The following is a 27,268-nucleotide window of genomic DNA, read 5'->3' as shown; positions in this document are numbered from 1 at the left end:
GAATAGTCTATATTATAACTCCATGTTTCAGATACTTTACTGACATCAGGACCTTACAATGTTCAATTTTATATATGCTTTATCTCTGTAATAGGAAGAAAATTCCAAAAAAACTTTTCCTCTCTTCACTAAAATCTTCCAGACAAGGCTTTTGCACCACTGATACGATCCTGATGTTTCATTTACAAGCTGCGCACATGCACTACATTACACATATCTCAGAAGTGATCCTGTCATTATACATCAGCAGCTGATAAATTACTTCTGACTGGCAAAGCAAATCTTCATTGCCCAAGGTAAATCTAATACATTACTTGGAGAGTAAGAAATACATGAAGCCGGTCTGAGCATCCTTTAAAAGTAGGCATGGGATTTTTAAGCTACAGCATGTATGCATTTAATACCTACATATATATATATATTATATATATATAAAATTATATAGCACATATATATATATGTATTCCATACATGCACTGTAATTTTCAAGACAGCTACAAATTTCCACATGCATTAAACTATCTAAAAACATAGAAATAGGCAAGTCTAATAAGTGGAATTTTCTTAAATTATATTTGAACAATAAACAGCAAGAGTAATACTGCGAAGTACTGCTCTATTCTCATGTATCTACAATAAAATTCTAGGAACAGTTGTCTCCCAAAACATCCTCCAAAAATAATAAAAAAAAAAAAGGTAACACCCATATTTGTATAATCATTGTCAGTTCAAAAATAAAAAAGAAAGGTAAACAAAGAAAAGAGAAAAAAGACATCCCCACTTAGAGTTGCATATTTACATTCTTCAAACTGTAGCGGTGAAAAATAATTCTATTAAGTGCAGGACATTCCTAGTGTTGCAGTAGTGACATTTTTAATAAGTTCTTCATGAAAACATTTCTTTTTTTTCTTAATAGTGATGCATTCCATGACTACGTGAAAATTCTATTATCCCCTTCACTTGCAGCCAGTGGTTGAATCTGGATTGAAAAGCTCCTTGTATAACGGAGGAAACAGTGTGTTCACTATATCTGGATGAGATTGCTTAAATACCTGTAGTTTCTCTCCGTGCAAGTTGCAAAGTGCAGTAATGGTTGGTATCTTGGCTATTAACTGTGAGACATTAAAATAAAAAGTAAGAGGGAGGAAGAAAGTTTAGTATAAATTGCAGTTTCCAAAAAAGAACTATGTTAACATCTTGTGGGTAACTAAATGCAATATTCTGAACTTCATGAAAATTATGAAAAGGACCAGACATTGTTCTTACCATAAGAGGCTAAAAACAATTGTCCTGGAAATTTTAGCGAAGTGTCAAAAATGCATTAAGAAAGAACTGCCTTCAGTGGTATGTCTTCAATGCAGGGTCATTCTTGCGAGGGTACCCATTAAAAAGGTTAGCGCACTGAACAAAAAATGGTAAAAGGAAACAGGGACAAGACTAAGACTAGCTTTACTTCTCCTGCACACTGCAAGCACTTTTAACTTACATTAATGTGCCAGTACACGGAGAAATTGCTAAAAAATTTAAAATAGTCATGATCAAGGAATGCTTGGCTATTTGTTTTAACAATTTACCTTTGTCAAAGTCTCATCATCGAGGTGGTTCTTCTGGATCACATGTTGAAGTGCAAAGTAAATCTTTTCCTGAAGCTTCTGGACCTTCCTTGGCTCTATTAACCAGGCTCGATCTGTGAAAAAGGCAGGCAAGAGCTCAAGTCAAGAATGCACAGATGTGGGGCATGCTCTTGGATGAACACAGTGTCCCATGCTGGCAAGCATTCACAGCAATCATAATTCCCATGAGCATGGACTGCATGATAATTAAGACATGGCTTCAGACACAAAGCATCTTAATCCATTAAAAGGTCACCTGAGAGTTTAATTAACAAAGTATAGAGAAATGCAATGTTAGCTCTGCATCTCTTTGTTTAAACCAGGATGTTAAAGATGGGAGTAGAAATGAAACAAGGCCCAACATTTTATTATTCTCTATTGGTAAAATCAGCATTTTAACTTCATACTGGTTAGGTGCAAAACATGTCATGTTATCTCAGTATCTTAATACATAAATAATAAATATATTGATCAAAACAGTTCTTTGAAAATAATAGAATATAATTATTTAAAAATTAAAATAAAGTATATCTCATCATTTACTAGGCTAACATTTTGAGACCAAATATTACATTCTGAATAAAAAGAAATGGCTTCCTTCAAAAGACTTTCTTTAATAATTCAAAAGAATTATGAGTTGTTGCAATGTCTTGAAGTGCAAATATCTCATTATTTAAGTATGTTCTCTTTTTAAACAACACAAAATAAAAGATTATCTGGGAGAATACCAGTTACAGACACAATTGTTTGGAAACCTATATGGCTTCTACTGAACTCAAACCTCAAGTCTCTGCAGTCTTCCTTAAGAACTATATTCTCACAAGTCATAGCTTCTGGAGACAAACACACATGAAGAGAAGTAGCAGACCCCAGACAATCTCCAAACCATTAATACAGTGTATTTACAGAACCATTGAACTTTCTGTTTTCCCATGCTGCGAACTTGCTTCTTCCTCTCTCTATCCCTCAAACCAGACCAATTCTTGGGTATAGCTTTTAGCTTTCAAACAGCAAATAAGAAAATCTATTTTAACAAAGGGCATGAATCTACATGTACAAATTGAAAACTAAAGGAAAATGCCTTTCACTTTCAGAACTCTTTCACCCATTCTCAGTCACTGAAATAATGCATAGAAATAATATGCCAACCATTTCAATGAGTGCACATGTCACAGAGGCTGGTGCTGAATAGTATTTCATCATGGGAGGAGCATGATTCTGTCATTTGCCTGGCTGTCTGTGGAGAGGGGTGTATGAAAAGTGTCCACCATGAAGTACTGTGATAAGAAAGAAAACCAAGCCTCTAGCTACCTAACAGACGATCAGGAAAAGAAAGTAATTTCTTTGCAAAGCTTAGAGAATCATGCTCTCAGAAGGTAAGCCAATGGATCCGGTGCCACCGGTGACCATAGAAACAGAATTAGCTGAGACAGCACGCAGTCACTACACAAATAAGCACACAGTAATATTTAGACCTCACAGGTTAGGTGCCAAATGTTATGCTACAGCAAAAAAATTCTGTTCAATAGTGTTCAACCAAGGCTTACTGTAGCAGACTGGAGGCAAAATGATCTATCATAAATACTTGAAGATTTATCTTTCTGTCACAAGAATAAGCTTAAAAATATTCTAAGGCTATTGGAGGGCAGGTTTAATCACTTATCTGTCATGGAGAATGCTGTATATAATACAAGAGTTCTTAAATTTCTGACAACAGCTAGGTGAAACTTTTACAATGGATATTAACTTTCTCTTCCAAAACGTGGTTTCTACTACCTGGAAACCATCTGCAAACTTGGCTGGAATGCACTAGGTACCTCTAGTTATATTCACAAAAGTGCAGAAAAGACAACAAATCAGTGTCTACCCATAGAGGATACAAGAAGCAGTGGTTCAACTGTAAGTTTTTGTTTGGGTTTTCAACTTGTGTATCTTTGAAGACTGCACAGGCCACTAGGCTGGAGACTAATGTAGGCAAGAAGATAAGGGACAGCCTTAGCAACTGTATTAGTGGATGTTCTTAGGCCTCCTTACTCCTGATGGGACCACTGCTCCCTGTAAACTCCCTAAACACTGAGATCAAGGGCAGAAGAATCACTTTTCAGGATGGTGGCTTCTGTAGAAAGGAAACTTGAATATGAGTACTTTCCTCAGGGAACATCCATGTACCTATATGAGTGGATGGAAGGACTGGTGCAGCTACTTCTGTGAAGCAGTGCCTAATTTTTATAGTGGGTGTCATTAGTGATGAGAATGAACATGTTGACACCATCTGTGCTAGTCTAATTCTGCCTAACATAAACTCCACCATAGATGTGCAAAAGGGCAAAGTGACCTAGAGGAAGATTTTAGCTGGAAAAAAAAATTCATGGCAGGATTTTTTAAAGGCATTTCAAGAGGTCATCCTTAGTGGGAACTGGAGGTCTACCTCCCCTGAGGCATGTTTAAAAATCCCACACTAAACTGCGAGTTTGTACACTCAGTCCACCTTCTGAGTCAATTCAGTCACAAAAATCTCTTCTCTTGGTCAGACAGCTAGCACTCATTGAATGAATGCTTGCCTGTTCAGAGTTATAATATGTGAATGCACGAAAAAGAGCATGTTGCCCCTGGAATCACCACTTTTCACCTGGAACTAAATTCAGACAGGACTTCATACAGATTTTTACTGCTCTTGTTCTTATACCCGCAATAAAAGCCAATCATAGTTAGGAACTATATAATCTGCTCAGGAGGAAAATGCTAGGAGGAACATGTACCTCCATGAGTATCATGCTTCTCTGTGTGTGGTCTGGAGGAATGTCAGCCTGCACTGCTTATCCGCACAATCCTGTTCCATGTCTGTTATCCCCATACTTTGGATATATTTCCAGTTTGTGTAATTTCTGATAATCTACCAGAAAGAGAATGAGGTATATTTGGGTAATTCATATCTTCTTCCATTGCTTAATACATTGCTTAATATTGCTTAATACAGCTTAAATGGCTGTTTAAATAGGTAGAAATAGAGGTGGACAAGGTGATAAAAAAACCACTATGGTGTTCGGAATGAAAAACTACCTGGTGATATCAGAACAGCAGATGAAAACAAGGCAATTTCCTCCTCAGTCAGCTGTAAGGAACATAAATTCTTCGCAAAGTCAAATGCTTCATTCACCAGATCATCAGAACCTGCAGACCACAGAGAACAAAATCAGTGCTAGAAATCTATTAGCTCTTTAACCTGACATGAAAAGTACATTGGTTTGGTATCAAAAAAATTTGTGAGCAAATGTCTGTACTTCTGAAACAACTGCCTTTCATCAGCTATTACAATTCTACCTAACCTTAAAATTTATCACTAAAACACCCACTGAATCACAAAAAATATCAAGAATTAGGGGCATGACCTATACAAAAATTGCACCTTAGAAGAGTGTTTTCTATTCCCAATGTGGAAAGAAATGCTATTTCTAAACAGATACTAAACAAAAAAGAGGTGAATGACCAGTCCTAAATAACTTTCACATACATAAGTTTATTAATTGTACAAATAGTCATGAAAATTTATGAAAACATCATAAAGACCAAAATAAATTAACTAATGCATATTCAGAAAATGTTTTAAGCTTGTAAAGTAGTGTTACATTTGTCCATATGCAAATAAGAATCTATATAATAAGTATATACATATTTGAAGCAAATCTCTGAGTTTGGTCCTGGTAACGCATCAGTCTCATGAATGGGCAAAAGACATCCATTTAGCTATTAACATTTCAGGTAGCACTTAATATCATGTTGAGAAATGATGCAGTTGTTTCAATACATGAATTTAAATGAGCTTAAAAGTTTTAGGCAAACCAGTATTTTAGTTAAGTCCTTGTCTATGTTTTGTAGTAGTTCATCAGTTTAGTCCCCTTGTTGCTGGTGCTAAAATTACCTCTGCAGGATGCAATTAGTGGGAGTGATTTGATATACCAAGCATAACTGAACTATGATGATAAACTTCTTGGCTCTTGTCATAAACTAATGTTTTATTAAAATTTCAAGTGGCAGAGTAAGAAGCCTACCTGAAAAACCCTCATGCTACTCTTTTTTATCAGAGAAAAACACCTATCACTGCTAGCAACTAATGGGGTTATCTTTCTTTTCTTTTTTCAATTCCAGAGGTTTTAAGTTTGGGATTCAACATTTACTGGAGATTGTCACTGTGGGTCACTGTTTTCAGAAAGACAAATCTGTCACTTTGTGGCTTAATTTAATTGGTTGAAAAGAAGAAAACCAACGTACCCAAGGCTTTAAACATTTGCATCCCTCCATACTTCCCTTCAAACAGAACAGTATTGTTGAGTGGGTTGAAGGCACGGCACATTCTCACCAAAACCACTTCCAAGCAGCCTATCAGACATGAGAAAGAGCAAAAGTACCACACATTACTGCAAACCATCAGAATATATGAAAATATATGAATTTTAATGAAAATATTTAAGGATACATCAGTTATTAGAAACATCAGCAGGGATCAACACTCTTTGAAGGCATCTAGATGGTATCTCTCTGTATGAGAGAAAAAATATTTCTGCCTGCTTTAGATATAGAAAGAGGTAATTTCTGGTCCAACCTAACCACCCTTTCTTTAGATTGATCCCCCCCCCCATTGCAGCAAGTCGGCAGCCTAGGCTTTATCTGAATTTAGGCCTGGACAAATATTTTCGATTTGAAATATTGTATGCTAAAAATCAGCATTTATTAAGACTCTTTTAAAGTAATATGAGTTATTTTTAGGCTTTTTAATGCATACAAAAAAGCAGGTTCGTTCAATGTATACATAAATCCCAGCTTCATTTGGCTGGAGGTGAAGATTATCACAAAGTGTTTTTAGAGAGAAAACAGAAGTTAAAGTAACGTGAAGAACACTCCTAAATTGAGGTTTACTTTCATTTCTCTTTTTTTGCTTTAAGGTTGGGGAATAGCCAAAAGATCTCCCCCCCCTTCCTTTTTTTTTTTTTTTTTTTTAATTTCTCTCATTATATTTCCATATTATTTCCTAACTGCAAAAATACACATACACAGTTTGGGAAAATAAAGGGAAAAAATTTAAACACCCCTTAACTAAATCCAAATCTCCTGCAAGATGAACTCTGAATCTGAGGATTATTTTGCAGACATGCTTTTGAGTGAAAAGTTCTGATTTTTTAACTCCTGCTCAGCATTAACAGCAAAACAGAAAATAAAACCTGACATACTTATACATGCTGAAGCTAAACCGAGTTGTTGGACAGTACAGTCAAATATAACTAAATATTTCACTGAAGGTGTGTTGTTAGCTTTGCCAGCCAAATGAAGGAAGTAAATTGGGCGTCACTGGCAACTGCAGAAGCAGTAGAAGCTTTAAAAAAATTGATCTCATGATACAACTCTTTTTCCAGGATGTTGCCTGTGTGTTCCCAGGGTCTCTGTATCCCTTCCCTTTGCACCTGTGCTTGCTGCCTCAGTCCAGCCCCACACTGAACCACAGCCCTCTGTGTACAGAGCACTGAATCACACTGGCTTTCAGCCCTAAAGAAGAATTCTCTCTTGAAATAGGAAGCACTTATGCTTTAACGAGCTGCCTCAAACAGCATCCTGCATTTTACACATGGAGGGTGCAAGAAACTGATATGACAGGGTAAATGCAGTTAATTACCAGTTGCAGTTCATTTGGTCATACCCATTTGTCCTCTTGAGTTTGGCAGTGTTACTACATAGTCATGATAAATCTTGTCATGATTCTTCCAGAGGACAGAATCCAAGTCCCATGACAGGGAAGGAAATCCATTTCCCCCCTTGCCCTTATGCACACACGTGCACACCCAGGCATGCACAGAGAGCACAGCCGGAGCACAGTGCTGTAATCCACTCTCATTTATTCTGAAACCAACTGGTACCAGCAGGGATTTTCCCTCCTGTGCACTAGCTGAAGGGTATTTCTGTAGTCTCATTAAAAAGATTAGAGATGACCACAGAGGCAGGCCCCAGTGAGCCTGTGTTCATTTCACTAATGACAAGTGGGGATTTTACAGGGTGGCAGATGACTGATTTGACCAGCTCAATTCGCAGGGTTCTTCCACCACATGTCAGGTTGGAGACTGAAGTTTCTGCAATGACTGTATGCATGCGCATACTTAATAACCAAACCTACTGTAAAGGAAGGTAGTAACATGATTAATGTGGAAAAATACAGAAGGGCTAATGCAGCTAATTAAACAGACTGAAATTAGGACTCCTTCAAAATTAAAATGATTTCCAGAACAAGTAAGAAGAGCACATTTGTAATGTGCTGGATGCCAAAGTAGTCTTGAGCCTCTGGTGTTTACCCACCTGATTTAAGGAGAAGAATTTGGTCATTCTGGCAGAGCTCCATGAAGCCTGTTATGCGCTTTGCAAACTCCACCACGTACTGGATAGCATGGGTGATCTGAATGGCACACTGCTGCCACAGAGCTTCTCTGGTCTTCCGGGAAAACATACACAGAAAAGCAAAGCAGTGAGCAAGTGGGTTCATCAGTGCATTAAGTTCTTCAGGTGGCCTTGCAGAAAGGCACAGACCTCAGACTCCGACCCCATCTCCAGGCAGAGCTAGCAGCATCTCTGCTTCTCAAGGCACCTGACACTTTTCACTAGAAGGCTGTTTTCACAAGCTGATTGCCCCAATGGTCTGAACTCTGGCACTGCCTCTTCAAAGGGGAAGAATGAATTGTCCAATGCTAAAATGTGATTTTAATGTTGGCTTTTGTGCAAGATCAACAAACAGTAGCACAAACAATATAAACATCCCAGAGTACTCTTAGGGAAGAACTGGCACAGTGCTACTAAGCTATCTGACAAAATATTTTTGCTAGTTTGAAACTTAAAGTAATATTAAAGTATCATTGCAATTTGAACACTGATTGCATCAAAATTCTTTTTCCTTGATAATAATTTTCCTTGCATGCACAAGTGCACAAACGTAAATTGATGCTCTTGATCTCTTCAAGCTGTGCTGTGTCTTTATTCTAGTATGCTAGATGCACAGTATGCATAGCCCCTTAGCTTTCAAGTATCAAGCTGGACTCTCTTCTTTCTCTCGTGTGATCACCTAATGTGCCAACTGAAATCTGACTGAAGAATCATTGCTAGTGATGCTGGTGCAAGAGGCACAAAGATTTCTGTTAACTTGACTACACCTCAAGAGATGCCAATGGAAAATAGTCAAAACTTGACCTGAGAATTGCAGAGGCACAACAAAAATGTAGTGTAATGAGATAATTTTTCCGCCCAGTTTTGAACAACTTCAATTTAAGGAGTACTTTCAGTTTGTCATTTTCTGTTGTCTGTAAATGATAGGTATTTGTTATTCACATAAAAAGGGGATGGGGGTTTAAAATTTATAATGAAACAAAATTAGGTTGTCTTTTTTCTTAATAACCTTACAACAGAGGATCCAATCCTGATCATATTAAAGTCACTGATTTTCTGCATGAATTTTAGACCTGTAACAAGAAGCAAAGTGTGGAAAGCTGGATTCCACAACCAGGCCCAACCTTTGACATTAACAAACATCCCAACATGCTGGAAAGCTGCTGCTTTTTACGAAGTGTCACTCCTTTGCTTTCTGTAACCTCCCCTCAAAGATATTTAAAAGCCTATTTTTATCTGTAGGAACTCATCAGTATATCCTTGCCAAATACATTACTACATCTTAACAATTTCAAACCATAATGTGCAGAAGAAAAAGCATATTACAGGATTGTACCTTGCTCTGGTAAACCTTGATTTCTTCATATGTGTGGGTCTGCCAGGCTAGCTGGTGCAGTTCCTCCATTGTATATTGACATGTCTCCAAATGAGATTTGATGATATTCTGTGCAATTCGATCTGTGAAGAGGTGAATAAAAAACCAGCTTGCATGAAACAGTGAACAGTGATCTGCAATAGCAAAATTCTAGAAACATTAAAGTTGCTGGAAAATGCAGATTAAAAAAACCCCAATCTTTTCTTTGCAGTGCTACCTTTGTCGTTTTTTTAAGATCTAATTTTCTGAAGATGACTATTACAAAATATTTCAGTATTCAACCGAAAGGCAAATAATACTTGATAAATAGTGCATCTGCAAAGGAAAGTAACAACAAATCTTGTAAAACTATTCACAATCTTTCATTCCAGAAGTGATTTCCCCCCCTTCCCCCCCCGTGTTTAAATGATCTTCATTTGGAGACCCTGGTTACTTCATCATTTCTGTCTGCCCCAAGCCTGTGCAGGTGTCCAGCTCTGACAGCTTAATCCTTGCATGGGCATTTGCATTACCTTGGGATGACTCATATCAGAGAAACAGGAAACAGGTCTCCTCTTTTTTCTCAAATTAGTTTTCAGCTGATTTAGTTTTCAGTTTCTGATGTAGTTTGAACACGAATATGGAGATTGGTGCTAGCAAGGGGTGAAAACTAGTGTCCTGGGTTTTCACAGAATCACAGAATCATAGAACGGCTTTGTTTGAAAGGGATCTTAAGGATTGTCTAGTTCCACCCCCACTGCATGGGTAGGGATCTCTTCCAGTAGATCACGTTGCTCAAAGCCCCATCCAAGCTGGCCTTGAAGGAGAGATGGAGGGAATAGATTTCACATACAGGATTAAGTTATTATTAAAGTTATTCTGAAATTCCAGCCTTAGAAACTACTGCCTAATATGGAATGCAGGATGCAAGGAGGAGGGGAAACATTCAGTGCTGGCCTGAGATCCCACTGAAATGAAAAGCAAAACTCTTGGGGAAGTATTTTAAAGTAGAACTTTGACCTTTAAGCCACTTGAGTGGATTAAAAAGATTTTCACAAAAAATTCCAGCAAGCATTCATTAGCACTGGAAGTTGAAATGTTTTGATAAAACAAGCTATAGAAATGTGACAATTTCTTATTTTTCAGCTTAGAGACCTATATGTTTAATGAAGCTCAGTGCTCCAGCCTGAAGACATTGCTTAAGATGAACCCTTTTTAAAAAATGGAACAAAGTAGAAGCCACAGAACTGAACTGAAGCCCTTGTGGCAGAACAGGCATTTCACAGAAAATGTGTTTGTTAAAAAACGGAGGGACATTGACAATGCATTAGCCAAACCTGAGCATGGGAAGTAGAAAGAACTAAGAATGTCATCATTTACTCATTCACATCCTCATGATTAACAGTAGGTGGATCTGGTGCTTGGAGTCCCAAAATAACTGTTTCTTTGGCCAAATGTTGACTGAATTCTAAAACACTAGCAAGAAGGAAAGCTGAAAAATGAACATAAACATGTGTATGCTCCCTGAAATCACTGCTATAGGAGTGTTATTTAAAGGAGAGATGTCTGCGCTACTGTCACAGCTAATAAGCTGACACTCAATGGAAGGGTGCTGAAGAAAACACAAAAGAGTTCCAGGTTTTTGTAGGAACAATAAAACCTGCTCAATTCAATCTTTACAGGTACCCCTTTAAAGGTCAACACTGTCTTTAGGTTTCCTGATGAGAAAATTGACTCAAGCATAAAAGAAGTAAAAGCATATGCTCGTAAGTACAGGGATCTATCCATTGCTCTTTTAGGGAATGTTGGATGCAAGTCTTAACTCATGATGGTAGGCTGTTGCATTTTACAATAAAACCATATAAATGAGCATGCTGGAATAAATGGATGATGTATTTAAACAGATATTTTTTAAAGTATTGACAAAGATGTATTTTCATTTCTTTAAGACAAGCATATAACACCCATCTTTTTTAGGAAGACTGAATTTCAGATGTTAAGCCCCCTACTGTTCTATTTAAAGTACAGTTTTAACAATATCATCTTTCTGGAAACATCCTTAGACACAGTAAACCTGATCGCACAAGTTAAGCTCAAGCTATAGGTTTTGCCACTTGCATTCCTGGAAGGCTTTAACCAGACAGAACTGAGGTATGGGTATAGGAACACTTAGGCCTTGTATCTAAAACACAGTGAAAGAAGTACGAGTTCAACTTGTATTACAATTCTGCAGCCTGAATGGTGAAGGGTTTTCTTCTCTGAACCCACTGGATGGTCTTTTTCTCTCTAGTGCTTCCTAGCCCAGGTCTCCTAGCCATACCATTTGTTACAGAAGCTGGAACTATTCAAAATCTTGACATGAAGAAATACCTCAAATACTTAAATATTACTGCATAGGCAGATTTTGAATCAGATAAGGTGACCTGATGCTAACAATCTGAAAATAAAACCATTTCACTGTCCTGAAAATACACTTCATTAGCAGCTCTACCTTACTGCAAAGATCCTCAGCTCCACTCCTTTTCCTACAAAGAACTGACAAACTCTTGAGGGTTTTGTAGGGATGGCATCCTGTGTTTTACCCCATATATCTTTTCCTTCTGTACTTGTGCTTTTGTTGAGCTGATACTACAACCCATTTAGATGTGTGAAGGCTTAGGGCAATCACAGCAAGCAGCAGCTCTGAATGCTTACATCCAAAGAGGAATCAGGTGCAACACAGACTTGAAACTCTTGCGCCGCAGGCTAGGCAAGGCTGAGTGTATGATGGAAAGGGTACACTGGGTCTCAGGGGAGGAGCAGACTGCTCATTCAGCACAAGCAGCGGAGAAGGCTGCTTGCTTACACTCAACAGTGGAGTCACTGGAAGGAGTTTTATGCAAATGTACTGTACACTGAGTATGCAGAGCTGACATGATGCAAAAATTAACAAAGTATAAGCTTGTCTGGTCTTCTCAGATGGTCCAGCAACAGAAGATCCAGTGCAGGCAGAGGAAAGAACATCACTCTCGTAGGGTTTCAAAGACCACAGCTGTTTTTTCTGTAATTTTCAATTTTTTTTCACTTTTGCATCTTCTCACTAATGAAGTTGGAATCAGCACAGATCTCAGAAATCCCATGCAGAAAGAGGTTCCTAGATCACTGGGAAGAATGTACTGATGTCTAATGTAAACTGTCCTGTCACATGGCACAGGTACTGTGCTGTATAAAAACATGATACATTTCTATGAGACCTGGCAGCTCTGAAGCACTGCTGGCAAGTGAGTTCAACAGATTAATTCTTTTAGTAGAATGAGATAGAAAGTGTCAATGAGGAAAACCGCAGCTTCTTACAGTGAGACGGAGAGCTATTGCCTTGCTGCAGAGGCTACAGCCTTAATCCTATGGAGATACTCTGCTGGGTTAATGCTCAACAGCAATGTCCTTCCCATTCTCCAGGCTGGAAGAGTTCACCACAGTTACTCCAAGCATCAAATCTTGATTGTTGTTTATTTCGTTTTCAAAAATCTTGGGCCAGAGATTTCAAGGATCCCCTTACACTGGAAGCTGCACAGACACAACTAGGAATCCTTTTTGGATGTGCTGTGAGGACTATAAAAGACAACTCCACTTTTGTCGCCTCAATATGAACTGCATTTCTGCTTGAAATGTTGTCAGTTTCCATTTTGTGTAATTTACAGCAGGTTTGCAAGGCTTGCTTTATGAAAAGGAAAACAAAAGAGATGATGTTGGCCACTCAGGTGAGAATCAAAGTCTGCAACACATTCTTTTACAAGCACCAACTGCTGCATCTGCTGAGTGCAAATGAATGATTCCAACCAAAAGAATTACTGAGCCTGCATGATAGTACACCAGCAGCATTATAATTACAGATGTAAACTGGAGGATTTGTAAAGCTCATCTGCTGTGGTATGTAAACACAAATGTAGATCTAGGTGTTTCACTCCTCCTGTCTACATCCTGTATTTATTGTATTAGGGCAGTATCTCCTAACATGCATCATGATCGCTTCATACTACACGATACCAAGCAGAACCTGGAAGCCACAGCATATCCTGGAAGATTGACTCTACCCTGGAAATATGGTCCACAGACAATAACATGTTCCCAGGGTCTGAACTCCAGTATGCACTGTGACATGGAAACATTTACATGAGATAGCTTGCTCCTAAGTTTGAAGATTTCTTAGTATTGGTACCTTGAAAATTTTCATAGAAAAGCAGGCACTTTTTGTACAAATGCTATGTTTCATTAGAAAAATGTCTTTCTATAAAAAACTATTTGTTTCCAAAGAGATAAACCAGAAACAACATACTCAAGGAAACAGTCAATAGTTATAACCAATATGGGGTCTTGAAAAATCAGAAATACTCAAAAAAGGCATATCCTGGAATGACCACTTATAGTTCATTTCTGTCCTGCATATATCTGACTGGTTTTCTGTAACTGGTCAGTATTCTAGTTGTAAAGTCTTGTCCATTCTTAGGCGTGACAAGGAAACCTAGATATTGTTAGTTGGCATGACCGGAGAGCAGAAAGCTGAGAGGTCGGGCTGGCCTCCGTACCCTACAGCTGGTGGCAACGCTGCCCTTCCTGTCACAGCAGCTGAGGTACTGCTGGTAGGGCTCCAGAAAGTGCCAGCTAGATGGGGAGATAAATTAATTGGGATTTCGCAATGCAGCAGCGTAAAAAAAAATAAAAATCAAATGCATAGAAGATGTCCAGAACTAGCTGAAAATTATGTATGAGGAAGCTGAAGGATTATCTGTCAAAAAGGTTTGTTCCCATTAAGAGAAAAAATTGTGGATTGCTTGAAAGAAATACTGTGTGCATGTATGTAATCTTGTGGTCTGGGACATGCAGCTTGTCAGACAAGATTGCCTTAATGCCTACAACTAGATGTAGCAAAAAAAAAAAAGTAAGAATTACGGTGGGTGAAATAAAAGCTGTACAACATGAAAGGGAGCATGGTAGCAGGATAAATACAAGATCTACAACATGTGCTCCTGGGCTCGTGACTGTGGTTACAAACATGGCTGTTGAGGCCAATATCTGAAAGAGGCCACATGCAAATATTGATGGGAACTGTCCTGAAGCATAACTAGGGATCTCACTGGTGTTAACAGAATTAAATGAAGCTCTCAGGGAAAAGCAGCATCTGGAGGGTGAGATGTGGAATTTGAAACATAGACAAGACAGGGATGAAGAGGGCCACGAGAGATTAATGTTGTTTTAGCAGAAGTAGTGGCTTTAAATTTAGCCTGGCCTACCTAGATCTACAGAGAGAACAAAAAGATTTGAAGATGGCCTAGTGAACAGTGAAGTAAGCTATAACACAATTAGTGCAACAAACCCACCCTAGTTTCCTACAGACGTGTCAAATATCACTTGCTGTTCCCTCTCTGACCTCCCATGCCCCACGTTTGGCTGGGTAAGGGCACCATGAACATGTACGAGGGGCTGGTCTGCTCAGGCCAACTGGTCAGCAACCACCATCTTTTGGGGTGAACATGGGCCTGGGGTTATAGCTTCTGCTTTTCCTTAAGGTTGCCTTTCTCAACCACCTGCAGGGTAGCCTCTTCTGTAAAGCCTGGTGAAGGCCTGGTGGCTGAGATTCTGCTTTCCTTCACTGAAGCTGGACAGTAGATAAATAAGTGTTGGATGGTCCTGACATAAAGACTGGTCAGACAGCAAGTCTGCAAAAGCCCTATTCCATCAGCAAAACAAGCCAAAAGCATATGTTGCTAGGGAAGAACAATAATGAACAAGCTAAATACCTCTCACACAAACTTGGGAATACAGCTCACAACAACCTCCAGAACAGCAAATGAACTTTTCTGTTTCCAGTTTTGGCTACTCTGCTGGCCTCTTCTTCATTTTCTTTTTTTTCCTCTCCTTTCTTTTTTTTTGCCTACTGTAATTTCTTTTCTTAGATTTCAGTAGACACCTCATGAAAGGCATTCTCCAAAGGTTATGATAACTCAAACATGTATTGCACCAGTGGGTTAGGAGCTGCTAAAATCCTAAGTACATACAGAAAACTGAACATTACAACCTAGATAGTATAAATCAGCATAGCACAGACCTGCAGGGGTCTATCAGCAGCTGATGAGTCAGTCCTGCCTTTTTCACCAACTCCTCATAACATTTGGAGATCTCAAACTACAATACTGAGGAAAAAACTCCAACTTGGGGTCAAGCACAGTGCTGGTGGGGATGGGTGTAATAACTCAATGGACTGCACACAGCATTCACCAGCTGTGAATTTGGCCTGCTAAATGGAAATTATCCACACTATTCAGCAGTGTCTGTTTCCTACAGGCCCTTTAGTTCTTTCATTTGTCTCTCTTTTCTCAGGAGAGACTCCAGTTTTTCTCAGCATTCCCTTCTTTTGCACTGGGAACTGAAGAACTTTGAAGTGTGCCTCCTAAAACACTGATAATCATCCTCAATTAAAATGAATAATGAATTTTTAATTTGCCACTTACCCTTAGGATCCAGTTGAGTAGCTAAGAGCTCATCTCAGCTTATATCCTAAGTTGAGCTCTCGCAGGGATCCACTTTGAATTAATGCAGCAATAATACCACAGCTTTGGCTGGCTGAATATCAGTTCATACAACTTTGAAAACTCCAGCTAAACATTCTAAATAAAATCTCTGTTCTAGGATCCAAAATAATGCCAAGCTAGTATCAGATCAACACTCTTCTGTATCCTAATTAAAGGGTAATATGACAGCAAAATGAAAAGTTTTGCTAACTGGTTTCATTATACTGATTAGATCAATAAATTCTTAGTAGTAGAGGCACTGGTGCAGGTAACAAAGCAAAATTATGTCTTGTGGTTGCTGTCAAACATGAATAATAGGTCCCAACTCTTTTAAATGAACTGGCTGAAAAATATGAACTTTTTTTGCAGAACAGTGGGAGCACTTTTTCCTAAAAGTAGTTGCAAAAACCTCATCCTATTTTTCCTCTGTCCTCAGCATTCTCAATACCATAATGCACAAAAGACATCCCTTTCAAAAACTGTTACAGATAGGCTGACAAGTTTCATAATCCCATTTGTTTAATAAATTTGTAACACTACACAATATGCAGCCTAGGAAGATGATATGAAACATTAAAACACTCATATGAGACTAGAAGCGCTTGAATTTAGTTCAGGAATAACCCTCTCTTGTGTTCAAGTTATTGAATGCTTACTGTCAGGAACAGATTGCACACTGAGTCAATGTTATGTGTGTGAATTCTGTATTTCCTCTCTCTCCTTTTGAAATAAATCAGTTTCATTTGCTTTCAAAAAAATGCAAATAAATTTCAAGAAATGACAGTACAATTGAATGAAGTCCTAATCCGAAGGAACCTAGAGGATGGACCTAGTATTCTGTTAAATCTGATAGGATCTTTGTAAATGCTTTAAAAGTCTCCACTTAATAATACTTTTGCTGGGTCTCAGCCAATTTAGTAAAAACGTGTATTTTGAACTAATTAGGAATCATTTAGCTGGCAGCAAAAGCACTAACCATGGCAATCGCTAGAGCTTACGGGACACGGACTCTAAAGGCACTATATAATTATAGCAAATTCATTGAGATGAGCTCTTTCCTAACTTCTTCCAGCACAGCTTACACAAAGCGATCTTTATATTTAAATCGAGACTGTTCCAAAGCAAGAATGTGGTTTCATTTGCTACAATTAAGCAAACATTGCTTGGAGTGGATATTGTTCACCATGAAACCTAGAAATACGCATGGAACAATTGGAATATTATGAGTTTTAAACTAGGGGAGAAAGGGTTTGCCCTGTCAGAGTCTGCAAAGGGCTAGATATACGTTTTAGCACTTCTTTCACTGTCACAGGCTTGCATTTAGATTTTTATAAAGATTTTAAGCAATCTAGGTATAGAAATCCTTTACAAAGTAATGACAAAACATTCTATTATGGTTCCAGGAGTATGGCATCTGAGGGGGCTGAAAGTGGTGTCAGTGTATATTGTCAGAAAGTGAAACAATTTGGTTATAATAAGCAATACAAGATTTCACTGATCACAAGAAAAAAATGTCCATGCAGTCATAAAGGAACACAAGACAGCACTCCGTGCCTTAACATCTTGCTTTAACTATTGCAGTTTATATGTGACTTTCATCCCGGCGAGACTACTGCACTATAAAAACTGCGTTCTGATAATCAGTATCAGAATTTGCCTGAGGCCTATGCCTTGTTGCATTGTATTTTTCCACTAAACACATCCATGTGCCTCTCCCATGTGTCCCATTCCAACTTTTTCTCAAATCTTTTCACTCTTGTATAAAAGAATTGTTGCTGTTCTGTGAAATAAAATATCAAAACTGAATGGACTGAAGAAAGATATCGTTACCTATACAGCTGGAAACAACATCACAAACTGTGTAACAAGCAAAATTACATTATTCTCAAGAATAAGGTGTAAAACAGTGAAAAGTATGAATGATGAAGTCTGCCAGACAGAAGGCATACAGTATGAAAAAAAAAGTGAACTATGGTCTCGGGAAGTCAAATTTAGGATGTTGCATGTGTACCGGGAAAGAAAAAGTAACTTCTGTTGGCTTCCATGTACCTGTGGATTAAAGAATGGTTGAACAATGTCCAGGATGACAAAGAAATACAGTATGGACCCCAGATTAAGCTCTCAGGAAGCACAAGGTAAGTATGCATGTTTTCAGTGCTGACTATCCAGAAGCAATGTACACAAACATTAAGGACAGGGAGTACTGACATTGAGATAAAGGGATTGCTCAGATAAGGGAGTAAGCAACGTATCACTACTAATTCACAACAATTTTTGCAGATTCACACTAATTCACAACAATTTTTGCCACTTCATCACTGCCTTGACCTCTTCATTATCATCTGCAGTGCTATTTTTGCCTCCTTGTGGGCTGTGTGTGAGACAGCATCCTTTACATGTCCCAGGCCCTCCATACTCTGGCAACTGCTCTGGCCTTCTCTTTTTGAGGGTTTCTTGCAGAAAGCCAGTTACCATTTCTTCTGCTATTGACACTGCTGCTGTGAAGTTTACAACAGGGAATGAACCAAATGGCTATTCCTACAGCTGGTGGCAGCAACAAGCCTCAGTAGTCATTATAACATCAGCTTTACATAGATCTTTTTGCGTGATTTCTAATCTGACAATATTCACAGCACAGTGTCATTCTTCAGAAGATTGTCATGATTGATATATGGTAATATATGGGATGTATGGTACAGTATTTTACATATTTTGACTGCTACAAATGGTTGCTTTCTAACTGCTTTTTGGATTCTCAGTAGAATTAACATATTTTGTCAAGGTTGGTTATGCAAGAAAAATTCATATCTTTTGATAAAGGAGGAATTTTATATACTTGCTTTAATGGATTAGAAATGTAACCACTTTAAAGAACTATATTATCATGCTTTAGAAATGTAAACTATAGATTAAATTTGAATGCATCTTTTTAATTAATTTGTAAAGAAATCTGAAAACTGAGACAGAATAAAATATCACAAAATGTTCCCCATCCTCAATCTCAGTTAAAAGATGTCACTGATTTTATTAATTTCATTGCTTTATCCATCTACTTATATTATCCATATAATCATGAGCACAGTTAAGCTGAGACCCCAGTGTTTTTGGTCCTGCAGAAAAACAGGGTCAGTAGAAAATTTTATTTTCTTGGAAACATTCATCATACGTCAGAAGTAATTAAACTTTACCTCTCTGTGAACAGAGCTCTTGATTGCATTCCCATTTGCAAAACTTATCCGCACAATAAACATAAAGGATATATTTAAAATGGCCTTTTCTGCAGCTTCTGTAGTGCATAGTCTGTACTGTGATGAAACCCCAGCTAGTAATATTGTCAATGGTCATAATTTGTAAAATTATTGTGACATTAGTAGTTGGTCTGCATCTGACATATGGAGAGACTTAACTGAATGCTTTCAGAAATAGCCAAAAAGCTTACTAATTTGCAGGAAAACAGAGTCTTTGGTATATTTTTAGGCTACCTACTTAATTTTCGAGTAGTTTTAATTAATTGCTTTACTGTATAAATTTGACCTAGAGTCAAAAAAGCACATTGCATCATGCTTATTGAGCTGCTATAATTTGTGTTAAGGACTGCCAGTAGCAAAATGCGACTGATCCAAAGTCCACTGCAGTTACTGTGAGGATGCTCAGTGATTTGAAAATTACAGGGTAGAAAAACTGGTGCCTAAATATAGTACCTTCTAGAAAACTGTCTTTATTTTCTAAATCTACGTCAAGAGTTATAACACAAACTGTGCTCTCCCTAAGTCTTCTTAAATCAGTAAGTGCTAAAATATGCACTTAGTAAAATATAACATAATAAGTTATTTATGAACATTTGGATGATTTAAACTACTGGGTTGGACAACATAAACTCATTAAAACCTTTATGTATAGCTGTGATTAGTCTGGGTTTGGTCTAAATTTACAAACAAAGGGAGATTACTAATTTGGAGGTGGGAAAAGATAAAAGTAGTAAATTTCACAAACTTTCAAAAATATTACATTTTACTCAATATTTCTGCCAAATTATTTGTTGATTTTACTGGTTAATTTCTAAAGATACGCTTAATGAAATCAAAATCCACAGTAATAAGAAAGCACCCTTCACTCCAACTTCAGTTCAGCTAGAATGCTTCAGCATCATAATGCTCTAATTTATTCCGCCACTTTTCTGTCCCTTTTTTATGAAGTTGAAGTGTTTCCTAACTGAGCAGTGCTGTCAAATTAGTTTTAAATCTTGCTATTCTCTGTTCTCTTCTTGAGTGTAGGATAAGGAGGAAAAAATAGCAGAAGTTCTAAGTTTTTTCACATGAACTGGAATGAGTACAGAAATGAAATATTAATTTATTCTGATTGTCACCTTTAAATACGTAGTGACTGTATGATATAGTGCCCTAAGGATACCTGAGAGAAATGCACATGCTGCACATTTTTAATTGCTCGCTAGATGGCAACATTGTTCTGCTGAAGTAGAGCTGTAAGGCGGTAGACACCTGCCCTGAAAACTTTTGACGATCACCTTAATAGGAGAGCTATTAAACTATGGCTTAGAAAAAGACATGAAGAAACATTACGCAGTACTACAGCCACGAACCTATTTCTGCTTCACCATATGGTGAACGATGGCCTTGTAAAGGGAATGTCAACATAGACGTTAATGTCACCATAAGTACAGGTTTTAGAGAGTTCGCTGCATTTTGAATGTGACGGTACCTACAGGGTCCCTTGGTCTCTCCCAGGCCACATCTAACTGACCAATGCACTTTCAGTAAGCTGCCTCTTAATGCTGATTTGGCACTGGGAACAAATCCTGGAGATACAGAGAAAGGAGTTAAAGAATAATAATAAAAAATGCTTACTAACACTGGAGAAGTGCTTTTGCAACTTTCAAGAACAATGCAGACATCAGGCTGACGCCGGTTTATATATTGCATATGCAACATACAGAGCTGTGGGCATCCATGAACAGAATAGACATGGAGGATTAAATCACACTCTTCTGAAGTTAATGGAAAGATTTCTACTGAAAGAAGGAAGGTGTGGGACTGACTTTCGAGTATATTTGAAGGGACATGTGAATGTTTTCAGGTGAAGATCTCCACTTAGGATGGGATGAGAGAACTAAATGCTAAGATCCTGCTTATTTGATATTGCAGCAATGGAAATTTAGTAACTTTACAGTGTATAAAGTTTTTTGCTGTGGGTTCTGAGATAAATGTATGAACCCAGCTAAACCAAGGTTTAGGTACACACAGCGTGTCATTTTAAGTTACCAAGGGAGCTTTTCTTTTACATACCCATCCTAAGACAGTCTTTAAAACATTGTCAAGGTTTCACTTTACTGTAATTTTCCTGTCAATGTGTCAGGGTTAAAAGCGCTGTGTTTTATGGTGGATTTGGTGAGCAGGGAAGGTGATACCTCCTTCAGTTCTCACCACGTGGCTGTTCTAGTGAGCTATTGCTCGCCTTAAGATACACACTTTAGAGCAGGGTCAGAGGCACTGAGGAAAGTGAAGATTGGGCCCAAGCTTACCAACCTTATTTAGTACTTCACTTTAATTTTTGTAGAAATGTTTCTTTTCCAAGTACTGATGTTGAAGAAATGCCGTGTAAGTACACATAAATAACACTTTCTTTTACTTTAGAGGCTGGCATATGTAACCTCCTGTATGCTTTAGTAATGCCTTATTGACATCTAAATACACACAACTATAAGGCAATCTTCAATTTGACCTGGATTGAATCCCTAACCAACCTGTTTTCTTCACAACAGTGTTTGCCAATTATTTTTTCCCATCTTTAGGAAATCATAGGCTGGTAATCTCAACTGGATTTCAACCTTTCCATTAACTTTCACAGTCCAAGATCTGAGCCACATGTTTTGTAAGGAAAATGCAATGCTCAGTTCAGTGACAGATATTAGGCACATATATTTAAACAAGATGGTCTTTAATTTGACCAAATCCAAAAATAAGCCTTTAATACCTGCTAATTTAAAATCACACTTGGGAGCAAGCATTGTCATTCCTTTATGGGGCTACCAAGTCAGGAAATGGAGCTTCCTTCTCCATTTAGGATTTCCCACACACCATCTGACCTCTTTAACTCTCTCTGCAAGGAAAAAGCTGTTCTGTAAATTACCAAGTTCTTGCTTTTGACATGACAAGCAGATTTAACCCCACACTTTGAGAGAATTTCTGCCTTCCCAGATGTGCATATGGCATGGTGGTCAGAAACAGAACCATGCCACAGGGTCCCTGGCAGCATGTACCCTCAGGCCATGGGTGTCTCCTGTGCTGGCAGCATTGTTGGCTAGTGGGACACACCTGGGTGATGCCACCCATGGACAGCAGGACAGGTAGAGAAAGAGCCTGCCCAACTCATCTGATTGCAGCATCTGACCTACTTTGTTCTCTGCCCACCCTGCTACCAACCCAGATCAAGTGTCTAGTAAGATGCCTTGAGTTAAGGACAAAAATATGTCCCTTAAGGGAAAAAGGAGATGGCCTGAAAATGCAGATGATGCAGATAAGGCTCTGGTCCTGTATACTTATTTACAAGCTTTGGACTGATTTCTTTATGCTTTGAGTTTCTTTTTATTACAGGAAATAGAGTAGTGATGTGGGCTGAGTCTAAGGCACAGTTCAGCCTAATGGAGAGCCACCTGATTTTATTCAACTTTTATACATCGTAAGCCCTGGAAGTTATATGAGAAATTTGTCTCTGTGTATGAAACTGCTCTTTCCTTATAGTTAGCCCTCTCTTCCATAGGAGACATTACCTATCATGCTTCTCATAGTGCTCAGATATTGTGCAGTTGTGCCCTGGACTATTCAACTCATTTGGAGGAATATTAGTACTAAATATGTGTGAAGGAGCCCTACAGAATATTAATTTGTCAGCACCTCTTTCTCCTGCACCTATTTCCTGGTACAGTATTTACAGATACCAGTAAGCATGCAATACAGGATAAGGTATATTTTGCTTGCTGTGCCATTCTAATACTACGTGTTGAAACATTTGCTGTGTAAAGTTTCAAGAATGTTAAGTTGAACAATTTCCATTTCCACTATAAAGTCTACTGTAGATGAAGGTATGTTCAGGAAAAAGAGCACTTTCACATTCACATTGAAGCACAGAACTGTTAAAGATCAAAGTAGGCCTGACCATTTCGCTTCCTTTTTGGTGGATAAGAAAATTAACATGTGATAAAAAACTGTAAATGATGTGTTAATTATGTCATACATTACCTTAGAAAATATTACTTTTATAACTGAATCAAACTGACAGGCAAATGAAGACTTGTTATTTGGAATTTTCAGAGAACCTTACTGTTGTATAGCAAGCAAAAAGTAAATACCGAAGTAATTTATGCAATTGCAGTAAGTTGTTTAGTCAGGTGCAGCAGGGACCATTGTTAGAACTTGTTTTACAGGCATTTAACATTTTCATTAATAATCTGAAAGAGTGGGTTCACAGCATGCTAATTAAATGAAGAGGTAAATCTAAATTGAAAGAAGTCACAAAGCATCAGTGAGGACTGAGACATAACAGAACTGAAAATGTTAGAAAAATAAGAAACAGAAAATGAGATTTAAACTTGGAAATGTTCTGTCAGAGGTACCTTAATAAAAACTGTCCTATACAAGAGAGAAGTGAGTGGGAAACAAGCAAATTAATATCACTGAAGGAATAAGTGAACTGGATATTAGTTGACATGTGACAAGGAAGCTGCAAAGACTGCTTTGATTCTGGTCTGTCTGTAAAGAAGTCTGTCCCTTGCATAGCTTACAGCAACTTTTAGGAGCTTAAGGACAGAAGGAGTCTCATGCATTCATTTATGAGGAAAAAATTAAGAGGGTTGCACTCAAGATCAGGCAAGTGGCAAGTGACGCTGTGCTTAAAAAAAAAACCCAGATGTATATGGAGAATATAAAGATGAGAAGAAAGCTGAAAGGGGAAATTTTGATCTGGTAGGAAGTCTCCAGTGAGGAAAAGAACTAACATGATTGGAATACTTTAGGCAATGCTTCAGTGTATTACTAGACAAGATAGTATAAAGAAATTTCTATTAGGCATGAGGATCAATGCTATCCTGCGCTGATCCACCTCCTATATATTCTCTATGATTTCATTGAACAGTTAAAGCAGTACCTTTTATTTAACATAAGTTGAGCTTATTCCTAAATCTCACTGAAGTGAGTAAGATACAATGCTATGGTGAAAATTAAGAACACTTTAATATGAAATCAGTGCATCCCACTGCTTGGAGTTTTCCTGCTTTGACTGCAAGACTGCAGCATTATAGATAGTCCAACAATCCACTGTGGTATTAAGAAGCATTTTCTGTTTGTCTTTAAACACTGAAAATATAATTTATCTGTACATCAATCCAAATATGTTATGGTACATTTCTTCCATTTTTTCAGTTGTGCCAGCTGATACGTAAGTTATACTACACTACCTCTCACTAGCACCCTTACCTTTTTGCTGTGGGTGCCACAAATGACATACAGTAGTATTTGAGTAAAATCCTGGCAATTTAGAAGCATCAGTTCCAATTTCAAAAGGAACAGAGGTAACTCCCACCACCTGAATTTTGCTGTCAGCTCAGAGACAGCCCCTCTGTGTTTTTTCCTGCTTTGTGTGTCCCAGAATGGAAGTGCTGGCCATATGACAAAAGAGGATGAAAGACTGGGAAATGTGGGGTGTGTTTTGGGCTGTATGGTTTAGGACTTGGAGAGGACAAAAAGAAGGTGACTATTTAAGGATGCATTATTTCTAAGTGATCCTGCAAGAGATAAAAGTTCAATGATTCTGTAAAGCTCTGTGACTCAAAAGATTCCATTGACTTCAGTGGGATCCCTTAGCCACTAAGGATATAATCCGGTGGCCATATTCTCTCTTTGGGCTCACTTCTGCACTATGCACAAACCCTAATTCATGGGCTATCAGAATTGTCATATTTCTGGTATATGCTCTGAATCTTTCTGGGAACATCTCCCTTTGATACAGGGTGCTCCAGGAAAACAGCTCTTATGTCTTAAAATTATCTCTCTCATAGCTGAAGAACTGTGAACCACTGTTGAGAACTGAGGTTTGCACAAGCCATATGTGAGTAATATGCATATGGCCACAACAGCCGAGAAGAAAGCTTACTGATCCTCTGTACTGCTAAGTTGGGAGTGTAGGACTTTACTGGACAGCAGCCTAGGCCAAAAGAGATAAAAAACCATGTCCCACTAAACAGAGGGACAGAAAAGCATAACTCTCTCCAATGAAATTTGCAGTTAAAGTACACAATTTGTTACGCAGCTTCCTGCACATGAGCATCCATGGGTAGAAAACATGCTACAGATTCTAGCTGTGCCTTCATTTTTTTTTAATGTAGCAGTAACCACTTCATACACCCTTTCTGCAATATATATTGAGTGCATGCCGCATCTCCAGGGCCCTCGGTGGGTCTGAGTAAACATCTCAGTGTACATCCATGAGGCAGCATGGCCAGGCCAGAATTATAGATGGTTTTTATGATGTGAGATTAATTAATTTGTTACAGGTGCTCTTGAATACCATCTTTCTTTTTCTTCCCTCCGTCTTTCTTTTTAATTAAATTGCATTAATGAAGTGTTACCCTTTGATTATATTCTCAACCACAACTGACGCAGCATACTTCACTTGTTGAGGTGGGAAATACCTAATTAGGATGACAATCTTCTCTCATGTTATTTCTTCATAATAGAAGTAGTAACTCCAGTTGTGTTGAAGAGGTACAACTAGAGGCATTAGATGAACAGAAATCTGCTGCCTTTCAAACTGTCTTGTTTCACAGAGGATTCTTTGCTAGTTTTCAAAGAAGAATCAAGGAACAGGTTCTCGAAGGCATTCAAGCAGAGGAACAGGGTTATCCATGCAACTGCATTCAGAGTTTGTGCACCTCATGAATTCAGTAATCTTGCTCTGCATATATATCCATGCACCAGAAGTAGCAAGCTGGTGCTTTTTGACAATAAATTCCCTAGAATGAGCTTTCATGGGGATTCTGGTAGTTGACAAGCATACGGATGGCTGGCTGAAGAGATCATTTAACCCTGCTAGTAATGAGCTCATTTGAAACAAGCTTCCCACTACTAATTATCACTTGGTTCTGATTGATTCATCACCTGCTTTGATGCTCCTATTTCATAAACAGAACATGAAATGCTGAGTTTAACAAACTGCATGATTTGCAGATTTTGGCAAAACAGACTGCCTTGATACTGTGTCAATTACTGCCAGACTGATTTTCTTTCTTTTACTGCCTGTATGTGTGTGCACATACAGACATGTATGAACATGTAATTATTGTGTACCTGTGCATGGAATGACTATGTAATATTTTAATAAAGACAGTATTGCAATGTTATTTATATATATACACATTATACTAGAGGAATAAGAATTTTCCTTACCTATTTCACTCATGGATATCCCCGGAGCTAATTGCCCATTGTTGAAAGAGCTATAGGTAAACAAGTTTGGTACAGAGGTGAGGTCATAGATAGGTTCCTGCTTGATCTGTTTGATTCCAGTCATGTCTAACCCAGACTGGTCTGGGGAAGGCTGGGTAGAATCCACGTTATAATAACCCTCAGACTTTGGCAGATCAATGACGTGCCCATTTGAGTAGGTGCTGCCAGTTTCATTATTCAGGTTGCTCAAGCCATTGCTGATGCTGTTGCTGTAAACCCTGGCAAGGGCTTCTGCCTCACCGCTCTGCTGCTGCCGTTGTTCCTGCAGTCGCTGCTGGTGCTTCTGCACTTCAGCATACAAGCTATCCCTCTGCTTTTTGGACATTCTTCCAAACTTCACAGCTGAAAAGCAAAGCACAATGCAAACCATTGTCATCTTTCATTTTTTCTTGATTCCCCTCAATCCCACCACTCTTTTGATATTTACTTGCAGCCTTACTTTTGCTGTGTAAACTTGCCTTTTTCTGTGGAAATGAGAGAGGATGCAAAGCTTTGCACCATATGCATCTTACAAAGGAAAAAGTATTGTGTGCTTGGATTTACAAGGTGATGACAATGATTCCTATTTGACAGGAGGACCTCAGTCAAGCAACTCCCTACTGTGAATGTTAAAAAGACCATGAATCCTTTTACATCTCTGTGTTCACTGAGCAACAACCCAGAGCTGTATGAAATGTACAGTCAGTAGATTCATACCCCATATGATTTACCAACTTTCCACAAACCTTTAAACAGTGCACTAACAGGATTAGTACTCCGGATGAAAACAAGCCCTAAAGCCTTATTATCACATCCTTTCAATGGGGTGTTATCTTCACA

General features: G+C 38.2%; 1 protein-coding gene across 1 annotated transcript; it reads right to left on the bottom strand.

Annotated features, from left to right (window-relative positions):
* Window positions 1-648: 648 nt before the first annotated feature.
* RORB (RAR-related orphan receptor B) lies at window positions 649-27,268 on the bottom strand (the record flags this gene model as incomplete). The annotated part of the gene is made up of 8 exons (XM_010023430.1): window positions 649-1,112; window positions 1,575-1,687; window positions 4,674-4,784; window positions 5,883-5,990; window positions 7,953-8,085; window positions 9,367-9,488; window positions 26,390-26,791; window positions 27,160-27,268. Coding segments are annotated over 8 exons (1,254 nt in total), but the record flags the coding sequence as incomplete, so codon positions are not given.

The sequence above is a fragment of the Nestor notabilis genome, unplaced genomic scaffold, assembly GCF_000696875.1.
Source record: "Nestor notabilis isolate BGI_N333 unplaced genomic scaffold, ASM69687v1 scaffold35331, whole genome shotgun sequence".
Taxonomy (NCBI): Eukaryota; Metazoa; Chordata; class Aves; order Psittaciformes; family Psittacidae; genus Nestor; species Nestor notabilis.
This window is presented reverse-complemented; position numbering and strand designations above follow the sequence as displayed.